The 21159-nt window shown below is 43.4% G+C and overlaps 2 protein-coding genes and 1 pseudogene across 2 annotated transcripts in view; 2 read left to right on the top strand and 1 right to left on the bottom strand.

The window, feature by feature from the left end:
* The window catches only part of HAUS1 (HAUS augmin like complex subunit 1), a 983957-nt gene that overhangs the window by 868911 nt on the left and 93887 nt on the right, over window positions 1–21159 (top strand). The window lies entirely within an intron of this gene.
* The window catches only part of PSTPIP2 (proline-serine-threonine phosphatase interacting protein 2), a 96683-nt gene that overhangs the window by 41448 nt on the left and 34076 nt on the right, over window positions 1–21159 (bottom strand). Inside the window, exons 2-3 of the mRNA XM_050767977.1 lie at window positions 15199–15299; window positions 1940–2017 (exon numbers count right to left, since the gene is read on the bottom strand). Coding sequence (XP_050623934.1) covers window positions 1940–2017; window positions 15199–15299 — 179 coding nt within the window. The remainder of the gene's footprint in view (window positions 1–1939; window positions 2018–15198; window positions 15300–21159) is intronic.
* LOC126941469 (U3 small nucleolar RNA-associated protein 18 homolog) lies at window positions 3647–6292 on the top strand (annotated as a pseudogene).

Genomic DNA, 21159 nt, shown 5'->3' with positions numbered 1-21159 from the left:
TATGAAACCCTTCTAAGTGTGAGTTGCCATAGGACACCAAGGAAACCAGCCTTGTATAAGAGGGAGTGTATTCCTAACGTAGGTACCATGTCCTGGTCATTTCTGTATCCTCAAAGTATTAAATGAATGACTGAAAAATAAAAATTATGGTACAGAAATCTCACATGGGTGGTGACAACTATAAAATGATGCAAGGAAGACATGAAATTGACCTAAATGCCCACCAATGATAGACTGAATAAAGAAAATGTGGTACATATACACCACGGAACACTAGGAAGCCATAAAAAAGAATGAGATCACGTCCTTTGCAGGGACATGGATGGAGCTGGAGACCATTATCCTCAGCAAACTAAAATAGAACAGAAAACCAAATACCACATGTTCTCACTTATAAGTGGGAGCTAAATGATGAGACCACATGGACACGTGGAAGGGAACGACACACACTGGTGCCTATCAGACAGTGGAGGGTGGGAAGAGAAAGAGGATCAGGAAAAATAACTAATGGGTACTGGGCTTAATACCTGGGCGATGAAATAATATGTACAACAAACCCCCATAACACATGTTTACCTATGTAACAAACCTGCACATGTGCCCCTAAACTTAAAAGTTTTTTTGCCAGGCGCGGTGGCTCACGCCTGCAATCCCAGCACTTTGGGAGGCCGAGGCAGGTGGATCACCTGAGGTTGGGAGTTCGAGACCAGCCTGACCAACATGGAGAAACCCCATCTCTACTAAAAACACAAAACTAGTCAGGCATGGAGGCGCATGCCTGTAATCCCAACTACTCAGGAGTCTGAGGCAGAAGAATTGCTTGAACCCAGGAGGCGGAGGTTGTGGTGAGCCAAGATCGCACCACTGCACTCCAGCCTAGGCAACAAGAGCAAAACTCCACCTCAAAAAAAAAAAAAAATTTTTTTTAAATGGTGCAAAATCTCCTATAGTTATCACAAACCAAAAAATACATGTGTAATTTTATATTTTATATATAATTTTACAGGTATTTTACTTAGGATAGACATTATAAAATAATATCAACACAGCCCTCTGGGCACCTCTGCTATCAACACTTGCACAGATGCCCAGAAGTCTGTGTCCCCTCAGAGGTCCTAATGGGGACAAATAGGACATTGCCCTTCCTCTTTTCTTCTTTTGCTTCTAAAACACACACACATACAGTACACACACATACATACACACACACAAGAAGCCCTTCTATTAAATTTCTAGTATAAATATATATAATATAACTCTATCATTGAAAAAGTATACATATAAAAAGACTTCAAGAAAAACTTAGACGGTATTAATAACAGGTTGTGGCTTCATAGTCCACTTTAGCCATTTTTCTGTTTGTCTTGATTTTTCACAATTGAACATAAGAAAAAAAAAATTGCAATTTTTTTTAGGCCAAGTACAGAGACACGTGCCTGTAGTCCCAGCGACTTGGACAGCTGACGGGTAAGGATCGTTTTTTTAAAAATCTTTTGAGACAGAGTCTTGCTCTGACACCCAGGCTGTAATGCAGTGGCGCGATCTCGGCTCACTGCAACCTCTACCTTCTGAGCTCAAACCATCCTCCCACCTCAGTCTCCCAAGTAGCTAGGATGACAGGCATGGGCCACCACGCCCGGCTAATTTTTCTATTTTTAGTAGGGATGGGGTTTTGCCAAGTTGCCTAGGCTGGTCTTGAACTCCTAGGCCCAAGTGATCCACCCGCCTCGGCCTCCCAAAGTGCTGGGGCTACAGGCATAAGCAACTGTGCCTGACTGAGGATCTTGAGTTTGAGCCCAGCCTGGACAAAATAGTGAGACCCCATCTCCAAAAAAACAAAAATTTTTTTTCAACCTCCTGGTAACTCTGTCTGCTGAAGCAAAGGGGCTCCCGGGCATTATTAACCAACCTGGAAACCAGAAAAAAACTTGGTACATACTTGGTTTCAAACTGTCCACACGGCTTCTTCCTAGAGAGGCTGAGCAGATCTTTGCCATATCTCTCTTCAACTGCTGCCCTAGGGGAACAGAAGACAGGGTTATGGGTCCTTCTCAGAGTTGACTCTTTGTTAAGACACAATGACCCTCCCCTGGAAAGCAAAACTGCACTTGTGACCGCAGAAGCTCAGATACAACACCATTCTCTAAAATGCAAGACTCCCTCTATATGATGGGGAACAACTGTGAAAAGATCAATGGCCCTCATCTCTGTGGTGGTCTTCTCCAGTTAGAAGTCCCTAACATGAACATTATGTGAACATTACAGTAAAACTGAACATTTGTTTAAGTGGAATAAGAAATGCTCAACCCTCCTCCATCTTTTCTAAGAGTGCCCTTTACCATGCGATAGAGCCCTTCATTCACAAGCAATTCAAATACGTAACTAAACTGTACCAAAGGAAGGGGAATTTCAGGAAAGAAACTCTGTAGTCAGCGTACCCTATAAAAACACTGATTGTTACTCGGCATTGCAGGGTCAGTCCCAGTACTAAACATCCTCCTTCCCCTTCCCCTCTCCCTGCTGCTTTTTGTCACCATCTCCATTTCTTGTCCCAGCCCAGCCTTATCTAAACCATACGGTTAGGACAGAGTGATTTAGGCTCATCTACCCTACTTTTTTCTTCAGATTTAAAAAAAATATGTAAGTAATAAACGAATATATCCTCACGGTAAAAGACTGCAACATCACAAAGGTAGACAGTCTAAAACACGCCAGCACCTTCCCACTCTCTTCCAGCTCCACTGCTCTCCCCAGGGGCAGCCACTGCCAAGGTTGTTAGTTAGCTTTCTAGTCCCTTTTCTCTGCATTTACATGCCCGTATCTCACATATACACATATATGTAACTTTCATATTTACATAATTGAGATCATTCTATTACTAAAACTAATTAGTAATAATATTTGATGATGATTGTAACGGGGATTTCTTTCTGCAGGTATACAAATAGGAAGGATGAACAGATGTATGCAACAAATAATTTTTAAAGAATAAGACCATATGACCGGGTGCAATGGCTCACACCTGTAATCCCAATACTTTGGGAGGCCAAGGCGGGTGGATCACCTGAGATCAGGAGTTCGAGACCAGCCTGGCCAACATGGTGAAACCCCGCCTCTACCAAAAATACAAAACATTAGCCAGGCATGGTGGCCCATGCCTGTAATCCCAGCTACTTGGGAGGCTGAGGCAGGAGAATCGCTTGAACCCGGGAGGCGGAGGTTGCAGTGAGCCGAGATCGCGCCATTGCACTCCAGCCTGGGCGACAGAGCGAGACACTGCCTTAAAAAGAAAAGAGGAGGGCGCGGTGGCTCAAGCCTGTAATCCCAGCACTTTGGGAGGCCGAGACGGGCGGATCACGAGGTCAGGAGATCGAGACCATCCTGGCTAACACGGTGAAACCCCGTCTCTATTAAGAAATACAAAAAAAAAGCCGGGCGAGGTGGCGGGCGCCTGTAGTCCCAGCTACTTGGGAGGCTGAGGCCGGAGAATGGCGTGAACCCGGGAGGCGGAGCTTGCAGTGAGCTGAGATCGCGCCATTGCACTCCAGCCTGGGCGACAGAGCGAGACACTGCCTTAAAAAGAAAAGAGGCGGCCAGGCGCAGCGAGGTTCCACGTGAGCACTTGCGTCTCTCCTCAAACCTAACGATGCCGCGGGAACTGAGGAGCCAAATGAAACTGGACGGGAGAACCGAAGCGAAGCCGAAGCGTTAGCCCAGAGCGAGGGCGGACTGGAAAGCCGGAGCGGGGCCGGGCGCACCGCCCGAAAAGGCTGCCCCTTCATCCCAGCGGTAACCGCGGCGGAAGAGGAGAGATGGCTCCGGCTCCGCCAGCGGCACCGCCTCACGCTGGAGGAGGGCAAACTGGGCGTCGAGCGGTGCCTGGAGGCGCTGGTCTCCGGCGACATCGAAGACGACGAGATCGGGCGGCTGCGGCCTCTGCGGGGCCCGCGGGTTCAAGGATATGAAGACTCGGGTGACTCAGAAGCAGAGAATGAAGCAAAAGATAATTTTGCACCTCAAAAGAAGCCAGTTTGGGTGGATGAAGAAGATGAAGATGAGGAAATGGTTGACATGATGAACAATCGGTTTCGGAAAGATAATGATGAAAAATGCTAGTGAAAGTAAACTTTAGAAAGACAACCTTAAGAAGAGACTTTAAGAATTCCAGCATGCCGTGGGAGGAGTACCTGCCTGGGCAGAGACTAATAGGCGGAAAACATCTTCAGATGATGAAAGTGAAGAGCATGAAGATGCTTTGTTGCAAAGGACTGGGAATTTCATATCCACAATAACTTCTCTGCCAAGAGGAATCCTGAAGATGAGGAACTGCCAGCGTTCCTCATCTGAACGTCCTACTGCTGCTCAGATCTCATCTGTGCAGTTCCATCCGTGTGCACAGATTGTGATTGTCGCTGGATTAGATAACCTGTATCACTATTTCAGGTTGATGGAAGAACAAATCCTAAAATCCAAAGCACCTATTTGGAAAGGTTTCAAATCCTTAAGGCTTGTCTTAGTGCTAATGGGGAAGAAGTTTTAGCCACGAGTACCCACAGCAAGGTTTTTTATGTCTATGACATGCTAGCTGGAAAATTAATTCCTGTGCATCCAGTGAGAGGTTTGAAAGAAGATGGTGAGGAGCTCTGAAGTCTCCCCAGATGGGTCCTTCTTGCTCATAAATGGCACTGCCAGGTATTTGCATTTGCTATCAATGAAGACCAAAGAACTGATTGGAAGCATGAAAATTAATGGAAGGGTTGCAGCATCCACGTTCTCTTCAGATAGTGAGAAAGTATATGCCTCTTCGGAGGATGGAGAAGTTTATGTTTGGGATGTGAACTCAAGGAGGTGCCTTAACAGATTTGTTGATTAAGGCAGTTTATATAGATGAAGCATTGCCACATCTAGGAATGGATAGTATGTTGCTTGTGGTTCTAATTGTGGAGTAGTAAATATAAACAGTCAAGATTCTTGTCTCCGAGAAACAAACCCAAAGCCAATAAAAGCTATAATGAACTTGGTTACAGGTGTTACTTCTCTGACATTCAATCCTACTACAGAAATATTGGCAGTTGCTTCAGAAAAAATGAAAGAAGCAGTCAGATTGGTTCATCTTCCTTCCTGTACAGTATTTCAAACTTCCCAGTCATTAAAAAGAAGAATATTTCTCATGTTTATACCATGGAATTTTCTCTCAGAGGTGGATACTTTGCCTTGGGGAATGAAAAGGGCAAGGCCGGCCGGGCGTGGTGGCTCACATCTGTAATCCCAGCACTTTGGGAGACCAAGGCGGGTGGATCACCTGAGTTCAAGACCAGCCTGACCAACATGGAGAAATTCCGTCTCTACTAAAAATACAAAATTAGCCGGGTGTGGTGGCAGGTGCCTGTAATCCCAGCTACTTGGGAGGCTGAGGCAGGAGAATCACCTGAACCCAGGAGGCGGAGGGTATGGTGAGCTGAGATCGCGCCATTGTACTCCAGCCTCGGCGACAAGAGCAAGACTCCGACTCAAAAAAAAAAAAAAAAAAAAAAAAGAAAAAAAAGAAAAGGGCAAGGCCCTGATGTATAGGTTGCATCATTACTCAGACTTCTAAACAGACTATCTGAAGTCCAGTTGAGTCACAAGAGAAGCCTGTCTTGATATATCATCTCAGAAAATTTCCCAAATGTGTGATAATATGTGGAAAATGGTTTATAAAGCCAGCTATGCTTAAGAGCCAGTAATGTCTTAATAAACATGTGGCAGCTTTTGTTTGAAAAAAAAAAGTAAGAGGATGGAGATATTCAAACATTTTAACAATTGATTTCTATTTTTGACCATTGTAGATGTTTGACAGCATGCTGGAAGTGTTAGATAATAAGCACTGTTGTACTTCCACCTCCTCAATATTGTTTACATTTTGTTTCATTTGTGTATAACATATTCTGTTCTCCAATCATATTTCCCCCAGTTGTTTAGTCTGAACTATTTATTGAAATGAATTTGAAGCTCAATAATTGTCCTGTTATCATAATTATTCATCTCAAAGATTTTAATTTGGATTCATTTCTTGCTTGACTAAATTTTATCACTACATAATCTTTTGTCAAAATAGCTCAAGGTAGGAAAGGGGTCAGTATTCCCTGAGGTCTTTCATATTTGAGACTATTTACCTGTGGCCTTTCTATTGGACTGACAACCTCACTGGTGTAATGACTGTTCTTAAGTGTTCCCTCAGAACTTGGCTGAACTTGTTCCACTGGCTTCTGTCACTGTACAGAAGCCTGGGGCCGTCCCAAATTTCCCCTGATTATTTCTGTATAGACAACTTGTTTTTTCCTTCCTGCATACTTGAAAAATTCTTTATTTAGTTAAATAACTTAGCCAGGATGTGTGTTAACATTGATCCTTATGTAATCATAATCAGTATTGATTACTGTGTATCAGAGTTTCCTGGTTCATAGTGTGCCCTTCAGTTCTATTTAGTCCTTCCTTTCATGACATTTTTCCTGTATTATATCTTGGAATACTTCCACTATTCCTTTGGGTAAATTTTCTACTTGGGTCAGTTATCCAGATGTTGGATTGGCTTTGTCTGTTCTTGAGTTATGGGCTCTGGTTCTTTGGTTGCTTTTGCCTTGATATCTTTCTTCCTTCCTTCCCTCCTTCTTTGGTGGAGGTGCATTTGCATGGCTGTTTTGGGATTTGGCTTCATCTTGCTCCTGGTACTGTGGGCAGCCCTATCTACTTGTCTGAGACTATGCAAGTGATTTCCCCTTCTGGTCTTAGACAGTACTCAGTACTACATTTTCAGCAATAACCCTGTTTCTTCTCAGGACTCCATTCTTCGACTTTACTTCTAAAGCTTTTCCAGCTCCTGACAATGTAAAGTACACCTGAAGCTGACTCTAGTTACAGAAAAAGATGCATCTTAACTCCCTAGTAACCATTTCTAACTTTCTGAATCTCTGTTCACTATATCTATATAAAAATTTATTAACATGCTACAATGACATTTAATATTTTTACAGGTAAAAAGACATTCAGGCCATTTTCATTTTTAAAAATATGTAATATACAGGCATTTTATCCTTTTATCCTCAGAATCATATCCATTAAGATTTCTTTAGAATCTTTTGTTGTTTCCAGGACGAGAAACCACTCACTCAGTCTCCTTCTTGTAAGAGGAAGGCATCATGAATCTAAACATACCATAGGCAACATCTTGTTCCCCATGAAACAAGATGTTCTCCTAGAACCTGGGAAGTAATGAGTTCCAGCAAGCACCATGGTGTGCTTTTTGGAGAAAAGAAGGCGCTTTAATAGAAGTGAAACTAGAATCTCAGCCTCATAAAACCAGGGAACAACCACTGAGGTTGAGAGGGTATTTCCCTAGTAAATGGGAAGCAATGGGTCCAGGCAGGCAATGAAGGAATTACTAGAACATCACAGAAATCATGCTTGAATAAGTAGGCCTTTATCTAGATCACCCTCCTACCACCTATCCGATTTTTTTCTGTCTCATCTGATCATCAATTTGTCATTTATTGAACATCCACAATGTGCCAGGCATCATACCAGGTGCTAAGAACACAGAGATGGCTGAAATATGAGACCTGCCTAGTGGAGCTCATAATCTAGCAGAAGAGAGAGATGTAAACCAATATTTTAGTTTACTATCACGTAACAAGGGCCAGATGAAAATGTACAAAATAGTACAGGAAACAGAAGAGACAATACCATACCTCTGAGCACTTAGCTGGCTACACTTCACAAAGCTCTCCTTAAAAACCCCAACTCCCTTTGACCTCGCTTCTCTCCAAATTCCCAGACCGGGAATAATCCATGTGCCATTTTCCCTTCAGCAACCCATGACAGGCTGGGTGCCCTGCCTCACACCTGTAATCCCAGCACTTTGGGAGGCTGAGGCGGGCAGATCACCTGAGGTCAGGAGTTCGAGACTACCCTGGCTAACATGGTGAAACCCCGTTTCTTCTAAAAATACAAAAAAATTAGCTGGGTGTGGTGGTGTGCACCTGTAATCCTAGCTACTCAGGAGGCTGAAGCAGGAGAATCGCTTGAACCCAGGAGGCAGAGGTTGCAGTGAGCTGAGATCATGCCATTGCACTCTAGCTTAGGCAATAAGAGTGAAACTCCGTCTCAAAAAAAAAAAAGAAAAAGAAAAAGAAAAAGAAAACAGGAAGGAAAGAAAGGAAAAACAACCCATGACAAACATCATCAGATATCGTCTTTTCCCTCAGGTCTGAAAGCAGCCTCAGGATGATTCTCAGTCTAGTGCTCCAGGTTGCCCCAAAATCAGAGTGAACAGATAAGATGAAATCCTTTTGCCATAAAACCTGACACTTAAATATTTTTCTCAATTTTACTGTATATGCCATTCACAGCACCTCAACTGAATAAGTTCCTTGGGAAGAATTAGATCCAAGGGGCTCTCATAGAACATCTCATACAATCCAAATTTTACGGCTAAGGAAACTGGAATCTAGAAAAGTCTAGGGCCTTGAATAATATCAGCGCTGGCTAGTGAGGAAGCCAGGATTAGAAGGCCGCCCAGGTGTCTAAACTCCCATCCCAATACTCTATTTCCCATGTTGCTCTCAGCTTCCAGTACATTCTTTTGGGCACAGGTGTTCCTCCCACAAAATAGGTTGCAGTCTCAACCCCCAGCATCTTAGAGTATGACCTTATTTGGAAATAGGGTCCTTGCAGATGTAATCATTGAGATAAGGTCATACTGGAGTAGGGTGGCCTCTTAATCCAGTATGACTAGTGTCCTCACAAGAAGACAATGTGGGCTGGGCGTGGTGGCTCACACCTATAATCCCAGCACTTTGGGAAGCCAAGGCAGGTGGATCACCTGAGGTCAGGAGTTCAAGAACAGCCTGGCCAACATGGTGAAACCCCATCTCTACTAAATACAAAAATTAGCAGAGTGTAGTTTCGCACATCTGTAGTCGCAGCTACTCAGGAGGCGAAGGCAGGAGAATCGCTTGAACCTGGGAAGCAGAGGTTGCAGTCAGCTGAGATCATGCCACTGAACTCTAGCCTGGGGGACACAGTGAGACTCCATCTCAAAAAAAAAAAAAAAAAAAACAAAAACAAAAACAAAAGACACTGTGAAGACACAGGGGAAGAACACCACAGGATGATAGAGGAAGAGATGGGAGTTATGCAGGTGCAAGCCAGGATATGCCAAGGATTACTGATGACACCAAAAACCAAGAGAAAGGAATGGGACACCTTCTCCAATAAAGCCTTCAAGACAGCAAGATTCTGCCAACATCTTGATTTGGGACTACTGGCCTATGGACTTGTGAGAGAATAAATTCTGTTATTTAAAGCCATTCAGTTAGAGGCAATTTGTCCCAACAGCCCTAAAAAACTAATATAGTACATAATGGCTTCACAACTTTACCAGCTAATGCATGAAGGAATCTGTCATTCCCATCCTGGCAATCTGTCCTTCTTAAGGCTGTCCTGAGACGTAGCCGACCGCAGTGAGGGTCCCGGAAACAGAGCTGTAGCCAGGGCAGGTTGACCATGGGACGTACAGGAGCTTATGGGGAAGAGTACAGAGTCCCAAGGCACCGGGGCTGTGGATCCCCAAGAGCATAGGTATAGCTGCTAATCTACAAATGGTAAAGAATTCTGGACATAAAGGCGTTCCACAAGCACGTTTCCCTCCTCCCTACTCAAGAGACCATTAAGGATCCTATCACAGCACACAATTAAGAGAACTGACTTGGCTGCCAAGTTCCTGTTCTCCTTCAGAGAATACACCCAACTTTCTCAAGAGACCATTAAGTAAAGTGGAAAAACCACCAGACATGAAGTCAATAGGAATCCCAGCTTTACTACTTACTGATATTGTAATCTTGGGCAAGTCATTTAAATCCACTAAACTTCAGTGTTCTTGTCTGTAAAAGGAAGCTAATGATATATTCCCTACTTGGCTTCTACACTTAATATAACAATATTAGTAAAGGTTATGGAACTTGCCTAAGATCAGTGGGTACCATTTACTCACTATGTATTGTGTACCAGCTACTCTACTGGGCACAGTGTACTGGTTAATAGCAGATTCCAGGGCCCAAATTTTCTAGGTTTGAAACCGTATCTACAGCTAATTAGCTGTCTGACCTAAGGCAAGTTCCGTAGCCTCTCTGAACCTCAATTTCTTCAATTATAACATAAGGATGAGAAAACTTACCATACAGAGTTTTTATGAGAATTAAATAATATATACAAAACACATTGTAGCTTCCATAGAGTAAGCTTTCAATAAACAGAAGCTATTAATGTAATCTCATTTAATCATCCCTAGCTACCCTCTAAGGTATGATTAACCTTATTTTTATAGTTCTCATTTTCTGCTCATATCAGGAGCTCATTATATAATATTTCGCCACATCTGGGCATCTGAGGGTGGGAGAGTCCATGGGCTTGGGCTATCAGTGACAGGATGGCTTCATTTTAATTGTTAACCGGCTGAAAGAATTCAGACTAAAGTCCTATGTAGAATGTTTCCTTTAAAGAGAAATAAGGTCCTTTAAAGAGAAATAAGGTCGGGTTGCTCACGCCTATAATCCCAGCACTTCGGGAGGCTGAGGCAGACCAGATCACTTGAGACCAAAAGTTCAAGACCAGCCTGGCCAATAGGGAGAAACCCCATCTCTACTAAAAATACAAAAATTAGCTGAGTGTGGCGGTGCACACCTGTAATCCCAGCTACTCGGGAGGCTGAGGTGCAAGAATTGTCTGAACCCGAGAGGCGGAGGTTGAAGTGAGCCGAGATTGCACCACTGTACCCTAGCCTGGATGACAGAGCAAGACTCCGTCTTTAAAAAAAAAAAAAAAAAAAAAAAAGGGGGGGGGGGGGAGAGAAATGAAAGAAGAGGAAAATTTGACCTGGACTTGGAAGGATGGGGAGAATTTACTTAGGCATCAAGGAAAAAGGAGGACTTTCCAGGTGGGGAAATACTGAAGTAAAGAGGTACAGGCAGAGACATCCAAAGCATGCTCACCAATAAACCCATCTGGCTGAAATAGACAGAATGGGTATAATGAGTGAGATTGTATAAACAGAAAAGAGAAGGAGAGTGTGTCTGTGCTGGGAACTAGCCCATCTCCTCAGATCGCCACCAGCCCTTTTGCCGGTGTTGATGAATCATAAACACAGGGGTTGTATGAGACCCCCGTCCTCACCGCCCCTCCGGACCATTCTGGATTCTGTCACTTTCTAGATTCCCCTGGTAAATTACTTAAACCTCATCTACAAAGCTACACTTCTGTTCCAAGAAACCTTATGCAGCCAATGTAAGTACCAAAGGGATGTGTAAGCCTCAATGTTATGGTTATATTACGTAACTATTGAGATGTTGGCTGTGGTTGCCAGCATCACCTCTGTTATTGTTGTGCTTTTCCAGCTGAGAGGAGGGTAAACCAGATAAATTTACAATTCACTGATGGAGTGTTTGTTACTGTGTTTTGTTACTTATAGTATTATTTAATTATATATTAATTTAATTAATATCAATTTTGATTTAATATTATTATAATATTAATTGTTAATATGCTACAATATTAATTGTAACAATTAATTGTAGTAGTTATTAACAATTATTATAACAATGTAGTAGTTATAAATAATTATTGTAACAATTGTTAACAATTATTAATTATTAACAATTATTGTAACAGTTGTTACAATAACCCTGTATGTTAACTGTTCTCATCCTTATGTTACAATTGAAGAAACTGAGGTTCAGAGAGATTATGGCATTTGCCTAAGGTCAGACAGCTAATAAGGGGTAATATGGTTTCAAACCTAGGAAAGTTGGGCTTTGGAATCTGCCCTATGCATCTAGCAAGCCTTCAATAAACAGCAGTTATTATATAATCTCATTTAATCACCTGTATCTACCCTGTGAGCTAACTTTATTTTTATATGTCTACCCTGGATGCAAGAATCTGCCCTATGGGTGGCAAGAAAGGCAGCCTCCCTGTCCCTCCAGAGCAGCACATGAGCGGTTCCTTGCACTGGGGTGATTGTTCTGTCCAACCCCACGGAGTGCAGATGAATTTACTGCAATCTGTCTGGGTACAACCAACGAAAAGGGTATTTCCTAGTTCCCGTAATGGAGGTAAAATGTGGCACGGAGGGGTGCAGTGCTGGGTTCCATCCAGGGAAGAGAAGGGCGTGGGAGCTCACCAGGAAGTATAGTATCTCCCCCTTCCCCTTGCCACTAAACTGCCAGAAATTCAAGAGGCCCATGGTAGGACTTTGACACTTTTGGAAAGTCTTAAAAGTACCCCATTAGATATAAGGCATGTTTAGTCATGTACCATATAAAAGTGTTATAAATGTATGTGTATTAAATTTGATGAACTCAAAATAATAAATAACGTATGACATTGGACAAGACGTGGTTGTTCAAAAATAATTATTACATATAACAGTCTGTTATCTTTGCCCTTGTATTGGTGTGTGTTTGCCTCTTGTCTCTAAGAACCACAAATATCCCAGGGTTCTACATGTAATTTTTGTTTGTTTGTTTTTTGTTTTTGTTTTGAGACGGAGTTTCACTCCTGTTACCCAGGCTGGAGTGCAATGGCGAGATCTCAGCTCACTGCAACCTCCACCTCCTGGGTTCAAGTAATTCTCCTGCCTCAGCCTCCCAAGTAGCTGGGATTACAGGCATGCGCCAGCACGCCTAGCTAATTTTGTATTTTTAGTAGAGATGGGGTTTCCCCATGTTGGTCAGGCTGGTCTCAAACTCTCAACCTCAGGTGATCCACCTGCCTCGGCCTCCCAAAGTGCTGGGATTACAGGTGTGAGCTACCACGCCCGGCCTCTACATGTAATTTATGACAGCTCAGTCATATAATGTTTAAGACTCAAGGAGGATGTTTCAGTCATATTAGATTATGGCACAAATGCAGCCGACTGAGTCTCAGTTCCCACAAGCATCCTGCACCCACCTGAACAAGAGGAAAGCTGGACCCCTACGCCTGGAGGACTGTCCTTCTGCACATGAATTACCCTTGAACAGGACACAGTGGAGGAACAAACACACAGGCTCAATGACAGCAGCTTCCTTCCTGCAAGCGTGCCACAGGAACAGAGGCCCAAAGCCAAGCAGGCCACACACTCAGGGGCTGCATCTCCACGCCCAGGGCATGCCTATCTGACACACTGATCTAATGCCTGCAGATTCTTCCCCAAAATTGGAAAGCACAAGACTGACTTCCTTTTGCTATAAAACCCATGGTGGGAGAGAGAACATATACTAGAAATACAATATAAATAATAATTTTTATTCTCCATATATTTCCTACTCTTACGTATTTTTGTGAATCGTTTTTAAAAGTGAGACCTTAGCTTTGGCGTCCTATTTGGACTAGTGTTTTTCAACTGTGGGTCAAGACCCATTTGTGAGCCATAAATCAATTCAATGGATTATGACCAGCAATTTTTTTTTTGAAAGACAGGATCTCACTCTGTCACCCAGGCTAGAGTGCAGTGATGCAATCAGAGCTCACTGCAACCTTGAACTCCTGGGCTAAGTGATCCCCCGACCTCAGCCTCCGGAATAGCTGGAAGACTAGCATTTTAAAATGAAATACAATTGGATAAATTGACAGGGTAGTCCTGTTTCATTGTTTTGTTTATGCATGTGTGTACTGGGTGGCTGTGCAAAATATATTTTTTTGAGGGTCACGTTCAAAAAAGTATGGAAGCCACTGATTTAGGTAAACCCCACTGTATCAGGGGACCCTTGGATGGTCTTGCCAGGCAGTCAGTGCCTGGGGTCCTGAGCCAACAGATACTTCCTTTCTCTGCAGATGTATTCCAAGGCCATTTCATTCCCTGGAGGACATTTATAGAAGTCATAAATGGAGGAGGAACAGAAAAAAGCAGAGTCCTCTGCAATCTCTAGATCCTTCATGCTCATGAAACTCTGTCCTAGCACTGTTGAAGGAAGGAGGAAGCCCACCGCCAGTGTTTGTAAAAAGAAAGACACACTTTTTAACTGGGTGTCAACACTGTCAACCATCTTGGGTAGAAAAGAAGGGAACTGCTCCCTTAAAGGGGGAGGAGCAGCGGCCAGCTCCACAGCGCTGACAGTAGCCGAGCCTCTCTTGGTTCACCCCTCCTCAGGCCTCCAGGTCCTCCAGACCTTTGGGATGGCTCAAGGAGACAGGCCTCACCACCCAAGGGCTGGGCAACCAGTGTGAGTAAGTTTGATCGTTTACCAAATTTTCTCTTGAGTAGAAAGTGAGAGAGTTGACCAAAAACACTCTGATGTCTGTATCTCTGGGTTCTGAGCCTTTCACTTACTGCCTTACAAGTAGAACTTGTTCATTGATTTGAATCTTGGCAAGGATCCTGATCTTTGGCCCCAAATCCTCTTAACATATTCTTTCATCCAGAACCTCTGTAAAATGGAATATTCTAGATGAGTAAGTTTCCACAAAACTAAGTTTTGTGGGTTTTTTTTATCTTATCCATTTTTAAAAAGAAGAAGATAAGAAAATCCTCTAAACCATGGCAGTTCCCCATGGACCACCATGCCCTGCCACCCCCAGGAGCGTCGTGATCGGCTTCACCGCTTTCCCACATCTCCTCATCCTGCTGGTCTCTGAGCTGCGCTCTGCCTCCCTCTAACCACGTGGGCCATCTGATTCCCACCTCGAGCGTGCTGTTCTCCCAGATATTCAGGTACTTCTTCACCTGTCAAATCCACCTCACCCTCTGAGGGCCACCACAAGGACCTACTCCTCCATGAAGCCACCCCGTCCTCTATTTTATTTCCTCCTTTCTTTACCTCCCTCCCTCCCTCTCTCCTTCCTTTTTCCTTTCCTCTCCTTTCCTACTTTGCCAATCTTCAGCGGTCTCCTCCTCAGCAGTCTAAAAGCTACATCATGGGGTCTTTCAGTGTTATTTGTAACACAGTACTAAGTATGTTTTGTTTCTTATTATAATTCGTTCACAGTTTCATCATAAATCTTATGTGTCAAACTTGTTTCTAAGAACTTGAGGACAGAAGTATCATGTACTTCTCGGGTGTCATCCCATAACCTAGAGCAGAGGGTCTTCAGAACCATTCAACGCAAATGAAAAATAGGAAATTGTTCCTTGTCGGTGTGGAGACATCTTGGCCCACCCTCTTCAGAGAGGACAGGGCATCGTACCTTTCTTTTAGAAACTCTTCAAACTCTTTGCAGTTCTTGCGGCCGTTGTTCAGATGCTGGATAATGCTGTCGTAGCCGATGGTGCTGAGGATGTCTGCGCTCTGGGGGAAAGACAACATAGCATCAGACCAGGAATGGAAGGCAGCCCCGAGGCCGGAGAGAAGATGGGGCAAAAGAGGTGAGAAGCTGGCCATAGAATGTTGCTGACTCACTTTGAGATGGTGCAGGGACCCCCTTAGGAGCCTGTCAGACTTCTCCACCCTCACCCTGGAGATGAAGGAACATGTTTCAGTTCCTTCAAGGAAAATTCCAGGTATCTAGCTAGCCCTGCAACCAGAAATTAGGGAAGTGAATGAATAATCCACCAAACAAGCCACCCAAGTAAGTCAGGATCACAAGATATTTGGTTCCCTATAGAAACAAAGATAACATCTTTACATACATCCTTGAGTTGTTTTTCAGAAACCAGGACTCTCACCCGATGACAAATGCTGATCACAGTCATGTTGACCTTCGACAGACTGGAACCAGGAAACGGATAAAGAAGTTCCAGAAATTCCTCAGCCCCTAACTTACTTTGGAAACCCCCTCACTCCTGCCTTTAAAAACCCTTGCTTATAAGCCATCATGCCCCTTTTCCTTGCTTGGTGCCCTGCAATAAATGCCTTTCTTCCTGTAACTGCAAACCTTTGTGTCAGTGTTCGGCTTTGCTGTGCCCAGTGAGCAGATTCAAGTTTAGTTCAGTAACGCTTTACCTCCAAGACACCTCCAAGCCGAGAAGAACAATGCAAGAAGTAAGAACACATGTTGTGTGAAACAGTTTTTTAACTGATGAGACTGAAGGGCTACAAAACAGGAAGTGACAGACGAATCACAGGCACATGGATGAGGGAGCTGGCTAGGCTGAGGTCCCTCTGTGGATCCTCTACTCAAGCCCAAAGTCAGGCAAGGATAGGGAGAAGGAGCTGGGCACCCAGGCCAGCCTTCTGTCATGTGCTTCCTTATCCTGCCGGATGGAAACTGACCTACGCTACAGGACCATGTAACCTGGTGCTATACAATTTTTCTCTGTCCTTAAACTTGCCACTGAACTTCACCCTGATAGCTCTTCCTACCACCAGTTAGCACTATTGAGGGTCAAGGGTATCTCTGCAAAAGACAAGCAGCTCTAAGCCAGGAGCCAGGAACCAGGACTCAGGAGTGGGAGAATAGGGCTGTCTGTCCACTGGGAAGCATGAAGCATGCTCTCCGTGGTCATTGGCCCCAATTAGGGGAGAAGGACTATATATGTGTGTATAAATATATATATATGTATTTTTTTTGTTTTGTTTTGTTTTTGTTTTTGTTTTAAATACAGAGTCTCACTCTGTTGCCCAGGCTGGAGTGCAGTGGCACGATCTTGGCTCACTGCAACCCTCGCTTCCTGGGCTCAAGTAATCCTCCTGCCTCAGCCTCCTGAATAGCGGGGACTACAGGATGTGCCACCATATCCAGCTATTTTTTGTAGTTTTAGTAAAGTCAAGGGTCTCGCCATGTTGCCCAGACCGGTCTCAAACTCTTGACCTCAAGCAATCTGCCCGTCTTGGCCTCCCAAAGTGCTAAGCATGAGCCACCATGCCTGGCCAAATTTTTAAATTAGCAACTTATTTATATTTTATTCTACTGTGCTCTCCAAGGTTGGAGGGACCAGGCTAAGTCCCCCAACCAGCAGCCTCAGATGCAGCACATTTTAAAAATCAAGCCAAGTCCCCAAACCAACAAATCAGTACATTAAATAACACTCCAAAGTGTTCCCTAAGGAGGCTGGTTCCCTAGTTTCCACCCCCAAATGCATACAATGGGTTGTCTGATTCAGACCATAGACCCTAAGAGGTTGGTTAGCTGGCCTCTGAATGTGCCCTGGGGAGTTTTGAACTCATCCACCCCATCCCAGCCAAGGCAAACCAACCCTTCCCAGCCCTAGTTTGCAGAAGGAAGTGTGGTTCCGTATGGGATATATATATATATACACACACACACACACTTTAAGTTCTAGGGTACATGTGCACAACTTGCAGGTTTGTTACATATGTATACATGTGCCATGTTGGTGTACTGCACCATTAACTCATCATTTACATTAGGTATATCTCCTAATGCTATCCCTCCCCGCTCACCCCATCCCATGACAGGCCCTGGTGTGTGATGTTCCCCACCCTGTGTCCAAGTGTTCTCATTGTTCAATTCCCACCTATAAGTGAGAACATGTGGTGTTTGGTTTTCTTTCCTTGCGATAGTTTGCTCAGAATGATGGTTTCCAGCTTCATCCATGTTCCTACAAAAGTCATGAACTCATCCTTTTTTATGGCTGCATAGTATTCCATGGTGTATATGTGCCACATTTTCTTAATCCAATTTATCATTGATAAACATTTGGGTTGGTTCCAAGTCTTTACTATTGTGAATAGTGCTGCAATAAACATACGTGTGCATGTGTCTTTATAGCAGCATGATTTATAATCCTTTGGGTATATACCCACAGACACTTCTCAAAAGAAGACATTTATGCAGCCAACAGATACATGAAAAAATGCTCATCATCACTGGCCATCAGAGAAATGCAAATCAAAACCACAATGAGATACCACCTCACACCAGTTAGAATGGCGATCATTAAAAAGTCAGGAAACAATAGGTGCTGGAGAGGATGTGGAGAAATAGGAACACTTTTACACTGTTGGTGGGACTGTAAACTAGTTCAACCATTGTGGAAGACTGTGTGGTGATTCCTCAAGGACCTAGAACTAAGGATAAGGGGTTTCTAAAGATACCTCCCTACCCAGCCCTGGACACTAGAGAAGCAGAATTTCTCACTTCCATTTGCTGCCACTTATGATGGCCTCGTTGAGCAGACAGCAGCCCCAGAAAGACCCAGTGGGACCCAGGCCTGGGGCTGATTTCAATTTGGCACCCTAACAAGCCATTTTGCCTTGCGCTTTTTAAACGGATGTATAAAATCATCAAAACTTTTATAGATTATGAATCTAAGTTAGAAATGTTTGATTCTATGCTTTGTAACTGCTGTTTGAGCACAAATTTAGACCTTAGAAAGCCCAAAAAACAGCTTCCACCAAAGCCTCATTTGTCCACTGGCCTGCTCCACACATGCCCCTCTGTCTTAGCCAGGAAGGCATCTAACTGCCCCCGAAATACAGCACTCAGCAGCAGCTCTAAGATGATGCTAACATTATCGTCTCCTGAATTCAGATATAGCCCCTCAATTCCCAGGTTTTCCCGAAGACTTTTCTGAGTAGCCCCATTACTCCCTTCTCTAGGTTCTCAGAGTCCCCAGCATCTGAATTTGTTGTTTGCTATCATGCCTGTGAATACCTTTCTGTCCCAACTCTACTGCAAGTGCTTGCAGCTTCTTTCAAGTTTTGAACTACCCCTGCACCCCCTCCCAAAAAATCTATCTTAATATTATTCACATCAAAGGCCTACAGTAAAATTCTGGAGAATGAAAAGGCCTATTGTGCTTGCTGCCAGATGCATTAGAAGAGAACAATGAAAACAGATTCCTGAGTGATGAATGAATGGGTACCAAATGGTCAGTGTCAAAACTGGTTTGTAGACAGGAGTCTTTGCTCTTCCCAGAGAAAGACACTGAGCTTCCTCTTTTCTTTTCTTTTCTTTTCTTTTCATTTTGAGACCGGGTCTCACTCTGTCACCCAGGCTGGAGTGCACTGGCATGAACATGACTCACTGCAGCCTCGATCTCCCAGGCTCAAGCAATCCTTCCACCTTAGCCTCCCAAGTAGCTGGGACTACAGGCACACTACCATATTTGGCTAATTTTTTTTTTTTTTTTTTTTAGTAGAGTTGAGGTCTCACTATGTTACCCAGGCTGATCTTGAACTTCTGAGCTCAAGCGATCCTCCTGCCTCGGCCTCCCAAAGTGCTGGAATTACAGGCATGAGCCACCAAACCTGGCTCCTTTTTCTTAATTAAGGATGTGGAAACTCTTTGAGTGGGATTGCGCGGGTGGAACTAGGCCAGAGTTTCCTGGAAACACAAACCAAAACCACAGACCTCCCAGCTGCCAGCCTTTAAAAAAACCAGAATTGCTGCTTCAGAGGAGTGGCTGGACTACAGAGGCAGCCAAGAAAGGAAATCCCCAGGAGAAAAGAAAGAGTGCTGAAGGCCAAGTTAAAGTGGTGGAGGACTTGGTCTGGAAACTCCTGCCTATGTTACTCAGAGAACACAGGTGGTAAGTTGATTGACAAAAATAAGCATAGAAGGGCCAAGAAAAAGGGCAAGACATCCTCTAGCATATACTATTTGGTATCATGAGTTAACATCTTTTTAAAAAATCATTTAACTCCTTAAAGGGCATCTGGATTATGCCGAAACTATCATCCACAGTAGTTTCCATATTAATACTGTTTGAGAAATGTCTGTTAATTACATATCAACTAATATGAAGTACTAAAAAGTTTACAAAGCCAGCATAAGATAGAGTTCCTGCAATCAGTCCCTACCATTCATTTAGAGAGTTAGTAAAAGACATGTACATAAAATAAACATGTGTGCACAAGGAAAATTAGAGACTAGTATATAAGACTATACAAAGAAAATATAGAATGGATGCAGTAGACAGGAAGGGACAGGATAGGGTCATCAGAGAAGAGAATAAATAAAATTTAAATTGAGCCTTTTAAAACTGCTAGCACTGGCCAGGCACAGTGGCTTATGCCTATAATCTCAGTACTTTAGGAGGCCAAGGCAGGCGGATCACTTGAGGCCAGGAATTCAAGACCAGCCAGGTCAATATGGTGAAACCCCATCTCTGCTAAAATACAAAAATTAGCTGGGCGTGGTGGCGCATGCCTGTAGTCCCAGCTACTCAGGAGGCTGAGGCAGGAAAATCTCTTGAACCCGGGAGGCAAAGGTTGCGGTGAGCCGAGATTGTGCCACTGCACTCCAGCCTGGGCGACAGACAGAGACTCCATCTCCAAAAAAAAAAAAGAAAAGAAAAGAAACAGATATCTGAAAAGCCCTATATGTTTAAGGAAATCGAATACGTAATTTGACACTTTCCCACAAAGAAAACATTAGACCCAGATGAATTCACTGTTGAATTCTATCAAACATTTAAGGAAAAAAGTAACACTAATTACATTCAAACTCTTTCAGCAAATAGAAAAATACTTCTCAACTTGTTTTATGAGACTTGCAAAACCCCGTTACCAAAAAAAAGACAAGCGCATTATTTTTTAAAATAATAGAGAATATTACAGAAAAATATCTCTCATAAACAGAGATGTAAAAACCTTTGCCAAAAAGTATAACACATTATGATCAAGTGGTAGCTCAATAACACAAGTTAAACTTTTTTTTTTTTTTTTTGAGACAGAGTCTCCGTCTGTCGCCCAGGCTGGAATGCAGTGGCACGATCTCGCTCACTACAACTTCTCCCTCCTGGGTTCAAGCCATTCTCCATCCTCAGCTTCCCAAGTAGCTGGGGTTACAGGCACGTGCCACCACACCCAGCTAATTTTTGTATTTTTTTTTAGTAGAGACAAGGTTTCACCACGTTGGCCAGGCTGGTCTCAAACTCCTGACCTCAAGTGATCCACCTACCTCGGCCTCCCAAAGTTCTGGGATTACAGGCATGAGCCACCATGCCTGGCGTAGTTTAACTTTTGAACGTCAATTAATATAACTCACTATATTAACAGAAAAATATAAGAAAAGTCATATAATCATTTTACAAGATGCAGAAAAAGGATTTGAAAAACTTCAATACCACCTCACAATAGAAAATCAACAAATCATTAAGAGAATGGAATGTCCTCAATCTGACAAATAGTATCTACAAAAAGCCTATAGCTAACAGCCTACTTAAGGTGAAAGACGGAATACTTTCTTCCTAAGATTAGGAAGGATGTCTGCTCTCACTACTTCTATTCAACACACTGAATG

The sequence above is a fragment of the Macaca thibetana genome, chromosome 18 (assembly GCF_024542745.1).
Source record: "Macaca thibetana thibetana isolate TM-01 chromosome 18, ASM2454274v1, whole genome shotgun sequence".
Classification (NCBI taxonomy): Eukaryota; Metazoa; Chordata; class Mammalia; order Primates; family Cercopithecidae; genus Macaca; species Macaca thibetana.
Note: the sequence above shows the minus strand (reverse complement) of the source record. Positions and strands in the feature narration are given on the sequence as shown.